General features: G+C 40.7%; 1 protein-coding gene across 20 annotated transcripts in view; it reads right to left on the bottom strand.

The window, feature by feature from the left end:
• RBFOX1 (RNA binding fox-1 homolog 1) overlaps positions 1 to 12,464 on the bottom strand; it is a 1,213,941-nt gene that overhangs the window by 916,424 nt on the left and 285,053 nt on the right. For 17 of the 20 annotated variants that reach the window (XM_054080127.1, XM_054080124.1, XM_054080166.1 and 14 more), the window contains exon 3: positions 1,674 to 1,706. The exons of the other annotated variants lie outside the window; for them this stretch is intronic. In XM_054080127.1, coding sequence (XP_053936102.1) covers positions 1,674 to 1,706 — 33 coding nt within the window. The remainder of the gene's footprint in view (positions 1 to 1,673; positions 1,707 to 12,464) is intronic. 20 annotated transcript variants of the gene reach the window in all.

Genomic DNA, 12,464 nt, shown 5'->3' with positions numbered 1-12,464 from the left:
GAAGGCTTCACTGCCTACAGCTCTGACTCTGTCACTATTTGCTGCCCCTTTGTGTTAAAAGATAGAAGAAAGGTCTTTGGATTACTTGACAGCTTCCTCTACATGTACTTGTTTCTCTACAGTTGGCATGTGGCAACAAGTATTTGGAAAAAGAAAAAAAAAAACCATCTTGTTTGTACCATCCTAAAACATTCAAGAGAAATACAAACATGCTAAGTTTTCATTCAGACTTGATAAAATATTCAGTAAGGGAACCCAGCTATAGAAAATAAGAAGAAAAAGAAGAATCAAATTTCAAGACTACTTGGATCAACAGTTCAAGAATAATCAAAAAGCAGTTCTAATAGAAGGTGGGAGAAAGCAAACAGATATACTTTTCCTTTTAAACAAAAAGCAGGCTGAAGAGCTTATGACACAAGCACTGCACAGTAGCAAAGAACTGAGGAGCTCAGCAGCGTTAAGATGTGACACAAAGGTAAAATCAAGGTTGTTTTGGCTTCTGTCTTTCTCAGAGCTGCTCACAAAGACCAGAGAGTTAAAAAAAACCAAACCAAAACAACAACAAAAAACCCCACAAGCAACCAAAACAAAATCAATCAAAGAAAACAAAACAATAGCATCAGGCAAAACACGAGGTCACTACTCTCAAACTTGAGGAAATGCTTGTATGCCGTCCACACAGTTATTAAGGCATTGTAGCCTTAAAAAACACCAAAGCTGTACTATGTTATGCCTAATATACAGTGCACGATGTTGGTCCCAAGAATAAATCTTGGGATGTTTACTATTATGTCAAAACATCCATCTCCCTCATGTTGAATATTGTCGCTAATGCAAAAGCTCAGCAACCAGTTCCACGTGCTTGTTGTTCTTGTGACTTTTTCCACTGAACTCAGTAGAACTAATTACAAGCAACACTACTACCCTGATCAAGGAAAGCACTTAATTATCTTTTATTCTGATATAGGATTTTTCCTGTATTGGGGAACTCCCATTACATAATTAGAAACTGGAAGTGACTACTTATTGGTGGACTCTGTGACAAGTGGTGTCCCTCAGGGGTCACCATGACTCTATGATACATCGACTCTATGATACAACCCTGACTATCCTACTGGGACTGGTGCTGTTCAATATCTTTATCAATGGTATTGACAGCGAGATCCAGTACACCCTCAGCAAGTTTGCCGATGATGCCAAGCTGAGCGGTGCAGTCGCCACACCGGAAGGACAGGATGTCATCCAGAGAGACTTGTACAGGCTGGAGAAGTGGGGCTGGGAGAACCGCAGGAGATTCAACAAGGCCAAGTGTAAGGTCCTGCACCTGGGTCAGGGCAATCCCCGTTTTCAGTACAGGATAGGGGCTGATGTGATTGAGAGCGTTATGCTCACATCTTCCTTCTCCAATGAGAGCTGAGCTATGTGGTTTCAATGCCAAGGACATCTTCAGGAAGACCTACATAATGATAAAACTTTCCTAGGAACGCTTTATCAGCTTAAACATTGTTATAACAAGACAAGAATTCTGAATATTGGCTCATTAAACACCAGAAGCAGCCCAAAGGCCTTAAAGTCTATTAAATTTCAGCCCCAAATTGTGAGAGAGCGAGCTCCGCTATCAAAGCTGCAGACAGCAACTTAACATTCCACTAGTATGAGACAAGATGTCCTACCTCAACTTTGCTGGCAGCCGGCGTTGTCAAAACCTGAAAATTACAGGGAAAATGCATTAGTATTGATTCAACAAAACAGAAGTGGGATTAATTTGCTTTTGAGGTAACTGACATCAATTGGTTGTTATGGCTTGAGGGAATGGAACTGAAGAGAACTCTTTCACACTGTGAGGAGACCATTCACCTCTGGCATCTCAGAAGGCAAAACCAGGCATAAATTAAGAGTACAGTACTATTCAGAAATATTGGGTAAAAGCTCAGAAAACATACCAAAACAGAACTGGAAAAATATATTTATATTTCTTCTGTTTTATAAGCTGTTTCTGAACAGAAATGAAGAGTAGCGCAACTATAAGCGATTCTAACATCTCAAGATAATTACCAGGATACGCTTTGGAAAAAAGCCAGCTTCGTTTTGCGCTGCTAGAAGCAACCGAGAGTTTAAAGAAGACATTCCACATTAACTGTGACAAAGAAGGGTTCAGCAGCTTCTTCTCACTGGTGCCAAACAGTGTGGGGTGTGGGTGTCCAGGTTTTGGCTGCGAGGGCCCTGGGGGAGGAGGCCGGGCTTAGCCCCAGTCCTGCCTTACAGCAACCAAGACCGCCCTTAGCACAAATGTACTTGTCTCCTGAACAGCTGCGGAGCCGCAGGAACTATTTCTCTCTGCCAATCAAGGAGTTAAATTGAACTTCGCATCTCTCTCACTTTAGACGCTAAACCATAACTAAGTCAATGACTATCACAATCTTGCATAAAATCCAGTTCAGGCAAGATAGACGTGATTGTCATTTATATCAAAGTACCTTCAGTTCCAATACTTTAAATAGACATATGACATAATTTTTTATTAGAGGTCAAATAACGCACACAAAGTTAATAAACTGTTATTGGATAGGGAAAGCTGTTAAACTGTGTTTGTACAACAAAAGTCTTTGTTAGAATTTCATGTCACAACATTATCAGAACTTTACTAGGCTGAAAACCCCATAATAACCTCCTCAAGAATTTAAGACTGACACCTAGCTATAATTCTGTCTACACGAGAACAGATCTTTCTTCATATTGGCACAAACAATCGCTTTTTGAAGACAGCACCAACTCTCCCCGGCTTTTGGGAGCAGGAGGGGGAGTGACCAACTGTGACTTGGTTTGAAGGAAAGGTGAGGAGAACACTGCGTTTATTGAACAGAGCTCAGCCTGCATAGCAAAAAAAAAAGACAATCTGTGTGCAAAGCTGCTGTTTCAATGGAAGACATCTGTGGGTTCATCAAAAACTTATTTCAAAGGAATTTAGGAATGGAAATGAACCCCTGTCACATCACAACAAGGTGCCTGCAATCACAAACAGTTATTTCATTTACCCTGATTCAAAACCGGATTCAGCTCTATTTGAAATGTGTATCTTTTGTCACTAATAAGATTTTTGAAGGCTGTTCAAGAATTTCTCTCAGAGAAGCAGAAGCTGCCTTATTTAAATTCCATTTATTCACAAACAATCTATCACCTTTTTTATTATTCCTCCTCATCACGATTCTCTAACATTAGCAGGTTCTTTTTCCTCTCCAACACAAACCGTACTGGAAGTCACCACCATGCATTCTCCGCTAACACTCCACGAGGCTCAACGTGCCACTCTGACAGAGTCCCCTCACAAGAGGGTTTTTCCACTGACAAACTCAGTAGAGCTCTACTTACTACAATTTAAATACATCTTTCTTGGAGACAAATGACTAAAAATGTATATTGTACAGGATATAAACAAAACTTAGCTTAATTTAAACCACCAAAATTTGGAGTGGAGGTTTCTGAAGCTCTCAACAATGCTGCCGTAACTTATCTTTCAGTGGTGACTAGCTCTATCAACTACGCAAGCAACTGAACAATGTGACTATGCCAATCAATGACTCACTAATTACTCTTCTATTTTAATAATTACACCTTGTATGTCCAAAGGCAGTATTGCTCTTTTCTACAGCTATATCCTCCTGTTGCTATATACCCATGCAGTGGTCATCTGGACCACTTGATACATTATACTCACATCTTTCTTCTCCAAGTTATTCTCCGATAAATCCCTGTTCAGCAGTGGAATTCTGGTTAGCCGTAGAAGAATGACCTTTTACTCGGTATTACTAACATTGATTCACCTTTATTTCAATCTGCTGGACTATCCTTCTCTTCCTGGATAACATACCAGGCTTTTCTATATTAGCAATTCCTCCTAACTTTGTATTTTTATCAAATTTCATTAGCACGCTCTTAGGCCAAGCATACTAATGAAAAATTATCGAATGAAATTACAAATAACTCAATACAGTGAAACTGCTACAAAAACATTATTTTGAGCAATAAAGTACTGTGCCAATACCTGTACAGCAGGACACGTCACCAGGCAGTCGCACTACGGTTACGTTAGTGAAATACTTCTCCAGCCCTGGCTATACAGTCGAGAAAGCTGCACTGCATCCAGGCTGGACACAGGGATTTGAACATATCCTGAGATATTTCCGAGCACTCTGTAAAGTGATCTCTATACCAGAGGAACTATGATCTTGAACACCCACTCATCACCGTAAAAATGGAGACAAGAGGTGGAGTGTTTCTATTTTAAAAAATGACCTTCCTCAAGCAAATGCTTAATTAATAAACAGTAAAACACATTAATTTAATATTATAGGTCAAATAACACTCATGAAATTAATGAGCAGATTGCTGTTACTCTGTGAAGATATGACAATTATATAAAAGTTTTAACAAATATTTTAAGTTTATATATCTTAATGTAGTGAATTACCACAGTATTTATATAGCTGATTTCTTCCTCCCCCTCTCCCCTATAACCCCTTCCCTCAGCTCCTGAAACTTATAATTTCTAAACCAGCAGCTGTATCTTCCATCATGTTGGAGAAGTCAGCAGATGAAAGAGCAGTACAAAGTGTATGACGAAGAATGGCAGTTTGGAAGCCATTCTTTGCTGTCTGTATGTCACAGTGCGATTGCTCTATTAAATCCTCTGGGAAGGTATTGCCGGATATCAAGCTCCTTAAGCAAAGCACCCACTGAGATCTGTAGCCAAGTCACCTGAAACACAAAACCAATTTATTCACCCTCATTGTGGGCAGTTGAGTAACTATAATTACGTCTCGAAACTACACTCATCGTTACAGAAGCAGGGGAGTGGCCAGAAGGCAAGGAGAGGAGCAGAGAGCAAGAAGCGGGGTGGTTTTCAAGGCTGGTGGCTTCACTGTAGACCATCCAAACTGCAACAGCCTAACGGTTCTTGCCGATGATTTGTAAGAAGCATGACATTCTTTTGCTGTCCCTCGCTATCCCCCTGACATTTTATGGATTAGTTAAGAACACAGCAATTTCATCAAGAGAAATCACAGCTGGAATGAGGGATTTCTGTCTTTCTCACAATAATCCCTCTGTGACATAAAAAACCCACAGGTTTATGTCACTTTCTCAGGGAAGGTGCAATTTATTTTTCTTGTATTGGAAACTATAAATGACTGACAGAAAACATCCTTAAAAATGGCTTTTTGCTACTTGTGAAAGTTGCTCTCAATTCAGAACTTCCCAGTCTACAAAAGGAGCCCGGTGAAAGCTGACAAAAATGTAGGTCTGGTGATAACGCTGCAAATACAGTAAACAGTCTTTTAAACCGTGTTTACTCTTTTTAGCATTTAGAAAGGTCTTATCTTGAGGTGCATGCATACATAGTTCCTACTCTTCAGAATTAATTAAAAAGGACATTATTTGCCATTCTAAAGCTGTATCTAAGTGGTTGCTGTTTGTTATGTATCTCAAGCCAGCACCTTACCACAAAGAAATAAAGGAATACTTTTGAATGAAGGAAACTCCTGAAATGTGAAACTGGAAAGCTCATTTAATGTCATTTTTGTATTAAATATATATGAAAATCCCTACAGAAAAGCTAAAAGAAAAGGGACATGTTATAAACAAGGATTCTCCTGTATCCCTTACTTGAAAGTCAGTAACCATTTCACTGAACTGTCTCATCTCATCGATATGTGAAGCCTTTTTTCTGTTACTCATTTTTCTGCAGAAGATATTTTCTTAATTTTCTCAGCTTCTCATATCAACCTGAATCCTGTACATTTTAAAAAACACAGTTTTCACCTTTAATATCTTTCCACCTTCCTAGGTTCCTGTGGAATGAGAGAAGGGTTATTTCAGTCCTATCCAGGAAGAAAAACGCATGGAAGTCCTTCACTGTCTGTTCATGCTTAGCTCGTCCTCCCTCACATGAGGTATGCAGATGTGCTGTGTTGCCAGAACACGCATTCAAAGAGCTGCAACCTAAGGTCCTGCAGTTCAGCGAGTAGATCTTCTGTGCTTAATCGTGAATGTCATCCATTCCCAAATCATGATTAAAAAAACAAAATAAAAAATGCTGCAAATAATCATTACAACAAACTTAAGAAAACCACCTACTGTACTTCTGGCTTTCGAAATTCTTTTGGAATATTAGGCAAAGAGAATTGTGAGAATGAAGAAAATATATAAACCTAAGGGAATAAAAAAAAAAAAAACCCAAAACAAAACAAAAAAAGACCAACAAACCAAGATTGAAGTTGTCAATGACAAGATGGAATTGGTTTTATTTCCTTTTCTTCCACCACTGACATTAATAAATTGACCTGAGAGCTGTTTCCTTCAACAGACAGATATTATAGAAAGTAATTTTATTAGAATGCAGCCTTTGATGTATGTAAGCCACCTCTCATGTTTTTGCAGGGCTGTTAGAAGACAAACATGAGCATCACTCGAGACATACAGCACGACTAAACTTTTGTGCAGCAATGAGTAGCAGTGAACATCTCAATATCAAAGTGGGACCCGCGATGGGTGGCGTTCCGTAGGGGTCGGTATTGGGACCAATGTTAACATCTTCATCTCAGACACAGACATTGGGATGGAACGCAACCTCCGCAAGTCTGCCGACAACACCAAGCTGTGTGGTGTGGTCACCACACTGGAGGGAAGAAATGTCATCCAGAGGGATATTGAGAGGCAGGCCAGTGTGAATCCCACAAGGCTCAAAAAGGCCAAGGGCAAGATCCTGCACCCTGCTCAGGAAAATCCCAGGTGCAAATACAGAGAATGAATTGGGAGCAGCCCTGAGGAGGACTTGGGGTGCTGCTGGATGAAGAGCTCAACTTGACCCGGCAATGGGCACTTGCAGCCAGGAAAGCCACCACATCCTGGGCTGCATCCAAAGCAGTGGGACCAGCAGGGCAAGGAAGGGGATTCTGCCCCTCTGCTCCGCTCTTATGAGAGCTCACCTGGAGCCCTGCAGTCAAGTCTGGAGTCCTCTGCACAGGAAGGACATGGAGCTGTTGGAGTGAGTCCAGTAGAGGGCCATAAAGATGATCAGAAGCCTCCCATACAAGGACAGGCTAAGAGAGTTGGGTTTGTTCAGCATAGAAAACAGAAGGCTCGGGGGAGACCTTACAGCAAGCAGCCTTCTGGTGCTCAAAGGGGGCCTACGGAAAAGCTGAGGAGGGGCTCTTTATCAAAGATGGAGGAGGGCAGGTTTAAATTAAAAGGGGGGAGATTGAGATGAGATCTTAGGAAGAAATCTTTTCCTGTGACAGTGGTGAGGCAATGGCACAGCTTGCCCAGAGAAATCATGGCTGCTCCATCCCTGGAGTTGTTCGAGCCCAGGCTGGCAGAAGTTTTGATCAGCCTGATCCGGTGGAATACGTTCCTGCCCATGGCAGGGGCATTGGAACTAAATGATCTTTAAGGTCTCTTCCAACCAAATTATTCTATGAATCAAAGTTGTATTTCTTTTTAGAGATAGTTTCATTTCAGACATAAGCCACCTGACCAACAAAAAACTGTAGAAGAGACTGCATCACGTTCTTTCACCGTTAACCAATACCTCCACTGCTTAAATAGTCCTGAAACTTCTGCAGTAAACACACCTCCGAGACAACTAATGAAGATTTGCTCTGACAGGGAGATCATGGTCAGAAATTCAACAAGGTTTTGTGAAGGGATTGAAATTCATCTGAACAAATGTGAAACGCTACTTTTAAATGTTTGTCTCGCTGAGCTGAGGCAGTTTTAAAAACTACGATTTGATAATCGGTGCGCTGCACCTTTTTCTTAATTTCTGAATCCATTCGTGTTTGAGACAGCTCAAAGACAGATTGCCCGTTGGCTTTTCCCCTTTTTCCTTTGCCTAAAAAAGTCCCTAGCCTGTCTCCACAGGATTCAGAATACATTTCTGATTGTGATTCACAGCCCATGCCACTGAACAGAATTTGAGCTATTGGAGCTGTTTTGTGACAGCTGGGAGAAGAAACCAGCCTTATGCTGAGTATTCTTCCCTACCCCTGCACTCCATTAGGTAAACAATTACCTGCAATATCCCTGCTTCACTGTGGGAAACAGCAGTGGAAACAGCAGGAAAAAAAAAAAGAAAAAAACACCAAATCAACTGACAAACCTATCCCTTTAGTAATACAGCAATGTAATGTCTGATGCTTTGTACTGACAAAATTAAAAAAAAATAAGGAAAACTATGTTGCAATACTTTACTACTTAAAGCACTATGCCTATGAAATATGATATTCTAACGTATCTAGTCAAATTCAGTGAAGTAATAAAGAGAGCCATAAATCTAAATGCCTCTTTTAACACATTTAAATATCTTCTTCATAAGCATGCAAAAATATGCATGCAAGAGATATCACCTTATTGCTAAGTCAGTTCTGATTCATTAGTTTTCACTCACTTCCTTCTTGTTTTTCTAAAGAAATACTGGATAACAAAGAAAAAATCACTTTTACGTTCACATTCCTTAGACTACCAAGAAACACTGCACATCCAGTTACAAATCTAGTCCTTAATGGACCCAAAAGTGGCCAAACATCAGGAAGGTGGAATTCGACACAAAAGCGTTAACACATGTACATTGGATTTTTATTTGTTCTTAATATTGTGCTAATTAATCCTCAAATAAAGCTACACTGTTAAAAGCTAAAATTTCATTTTAAAAAGTCACCTGTAGATTAAGGTAGATAACGAAATATTTGTGCATATACACATACAGAGGCATAAAGATCATAAACTCAAGTAGGGCTGATAGGCCACGGGCAAGTGAGGCTGTCCCGAGCGCTGAAGGACCATTAGTGCCCTGAGGTTTTGTCCAAAGCTGAGCCTACTGCTGACTGAACTGCTCATGGCTTCACAGCAGTGATGCCTTTCAGGCTACAGTCCCACAGACACTTTATGCTACTGAGAAGCTCTGCTAAAACAAGTAGTTATCTCCATTCTCCTCTTCTCTTGGCCATTTTCCCTATGCCTGCATGCTGCCTCCATATCCCCAAATAATCGTTCTGCTTGAACAGTTTGGAACGTTGTTTGGCTATATACCAAACTGGGCAGGAAACTCACTTGACTTAAACCTACCGAAGTCCTCAGCCTCACAGGAGTTGTGTGCACAAAATGCTCTTCTTCACCACTTGCTCCTAAAAGCACATTGGAGAAGTTGAATACACTGCAGGGCCAGCTCTCTTGGTCTTCCAAAACACTAAAGGTAATCTTCTATCTATGGCTATCACACATGACTGACCATTAAAAAAATCCAATATATTAAAGACTTACTTGTGGGGAATACTCTGAATGGAGAATAGGTGGAATCAAGACTCATATTCTATAGATATGTATCTTTAATTAAATTTTGCTCAATTTACTTGTTACTATGGACAAAAGCATCAGATCACTCCAAATTTATGGAAATTCAATAAGTATAGAGGCAATGATTTTAGCAGCTGGTGAAAAGTATATCTGCCTTTAACTATATCATAGTACTTGCGATGCTCAGTTGATACTGGCTGTTTAAGATCTTTCAACTAAACCTGCTATGTAAAACAGTATGGAAAAGGTGAAGTAGCTATCATGGATATTTCACACCATGGGTAAAGCCTCTTTCAGTCACAGTGTCTTTTTTTTAAAAAAAAAAAAAAAACAAAACAGTAGGATAATCATAGAGTGGTTTGGTTGGAAAGGACCTTAAAGCCCATCCAGTTCCACCCCCTGCCATGGGCAGGGACACCTCCCACTGGATCAGGTTGCTCAAAGCTTCATCCAACCTGGCCTGGAACACCTCCAGGGATGGAGCATCCACATTCTCTTTCAGCTTAAATCTGAGTAAACTCTGCCAAATAAGTAAAGAAACAGAAAATAAGCCCACAAACATTCGTTTTAACTAATATTTACAATGTTCTTCATGAAATATCCTGCATATTTGTATGTCTCTTACAAAGCTGTTTGAAAATGACACGGATTTTGCTTTGAAATCTGAACTCACTTTTACAAAGAAACCTGTGCGGGAGAGAACTTGCTGAATGGTTCCTCTTTAATATAAATAAATCCCGTTACCCTTGTAATAAGAGAAAATGTCAGGGCTTAATAAGGTGGCCATAAAAAACAGAAAGTTTTTGCTAGTACTAAAAATGTATTGGCTGTCCTTCGAAAATTAAATCTAAGCCTAATTTATCCATACGTTTAACAAAATATCCACAAATACTGCTGCATTATAACCTATGATAATCTTTTCAATTTCTGTAAGTTAACCAAAACTAGGATTTCATACTTCTTAGGTAGTGGAAGCTTATGAAAAATCCAGAGTCTAACTATGATAAACCATACCTGAAATCGAAGGTAAACACAGTATTTTCAGATAAACTATTAAGCCAATCCAGCTTTTCCATAGGTCCTGGTAAAAAATACATTAATGCTCCCTGCTTACTTCCTTGGCTTAACAAGAAGAAAATTCACTAGAATAGAAATATAAACCCCAAAATCTCTGGTGATTATTTGTCACGTCTCAAGAATTCGATGAGGCTACGGAGTACTGAGGCAAGAGGACAGTATGGAAAGCTAGCTATGAAACAATTCCCTTTCCATCCCTGCCTCACAACAGCCCGGCAGCGCTATTAGCGCTATTCATTTCACCTAGGAGCAATAAACACAAATTTTTTGGAATGTCCACATTATGCCAGAATAATATAAAAACAGATGATGAAGCAAAAAGAAAGCAATCGATTCAGCTCCAGCATCCTGCAGTAGCTGCCATAATTGCACAGCTAGCTCATTATAGCGAGTCAGTCCCTTGAGCCTGCCGTGTCCCAGTTAAACGACAGTAATAGAAAGCAGCTGTATGAGGACATTAGGTCAGCAGAATCATTAGCCCCTAAAATTGTATCACCATCACTCCTCTTTGGCAGTGAGGCTTTCACACATCATCAGGCTTCTAAACAGGAGGTCAAACATTATGATGAACTTAACCCAATAACTCCATTAACAACGAACTGTGGCTCGAAGCTCCAAAGAAGTCCACATCTCTGGAAACTTTCAGGATTTTAATGGATTTCAACCACCTCCCTGCGTCCTCACCTCCTCTGCTCCTGGGGCTGCTCTGGGAACCTGGTAAAGCTGACGAGGAAAATGCCAGTCCTCAAGGGAATGCCCTCGTACCTTTTGTTTCCTTCAGGTTCGTCACATAACAAACAAGAAACGCCTCTGTTGGGAAAAGACAAATTGTGCAAAACTGCTGCGGCAGTGATATGCTCCGAATGTCACAAGTTCAGAGCACGGGAAGGTGAGCAGCCACCTGCTGTGAGAAGCAGGAGGCGGATGGGGGAGAGTTTCTGCACCTACGGCGCCCTCAGGCCGTGCATCTGAGGGATGGGGTGGCAGGAATGGCAAGAGCAGCAGGATGAGAGCAGAGTAGGGGAGTAGGATGGGTCTGAGCCCCTCAACCTCCAGCTGTGGGGGCAACAGGGGATGAAGTTAGCCCAGCAGAGGTCCCCTTTGAAGTAAATTCTCTTAGGAATACAGTATCCTTACTGAGAACACCAATCGATCTCCTTGCCAGTTAACGTCTTTAAGCGAATAGTGTGAAATACGTTTGTGGCTTTGAGAGACAATAACAGAAAGCAGCACAAAACCCATGGGCCAGATCCTCAGGTGACAGACATCAGCATGGATGTAGCCAGTGCAGCTTTGCCAGTTTCTATGCATCTAAGAACTGGCCTAGTACGTACATAAATGCCCGTATTCCAGAGGGATGTGGTGTTGCCTACATCATTTATACAGCTCTGCTTCGAGGCTGCGAGGCACAGAAATGAAGACAAAGTTCTTTGTCAAAGCCCACATGTATTCTCATTAAAAAGGAGGCCTGTGAAGTTAGTCGAGGTTTTCTAAAGCCTGACTGCTCATTTCCACCTTTTACAGGGGTGAGACAAAGCGTCCCCAGTGCGCCAAACGTTTCTGCAGCACTTAAATAAAGCAAAGGCCCTGCCTTTGTGCCCATGATGAGTTTCAGTCAGAAAAGCAACAACCCTTCTATCAATGTCAAAGACTAAATAAGTTTGACTATATGCTGATGTTCTTCAAATTGTTTCTACTAGCAATAGTTCTGGATGGTTTGTTTTGGGGAAATTAATGATGATACACCAAGGTCGTTGTACCTCCGCTGTAGTGAACAGATGTTAACATATTAGTGCCACCTTCCCGGGCTGCACTAAGCTAGAGCTGCTCTGGGTTGTCATTGTACGAGGTAAGGCAAACCCATCCAAACAAAAAAAGCACAGCCTAATAAATTCAGTCTAAAATGCAAACATTTAATGGAAAGAGAAACTGCACTTTCAAAAGCCATTACTCTCTATCATCCTCATCAAAACATGCTACTATTTTTTTTTTCAATCAACCCAAAGCTAGTAGAACAATAAGAAACCAAATCTTTTTCC

This window comes from Cuculus canorus, chromosome 15 (genome assembly GCF_017976375.1).
Source record: "Cuculus canorus isolate bCucCan1 chromosome 15, bCucCan1.pri, whole genome shotgun sequence".
In the NCBI taxonomy this organism is placed as follows: Eukaryota; Metazoa; Chordata; class Aves; order Cuculiformes; family Cuculidae; genus Cuculus; species Cuculus canorus.
Note: the sequence above shows the minus strand (reverse complement) of the source record. Positions and strands in the feature narration are given on the sequence as shown.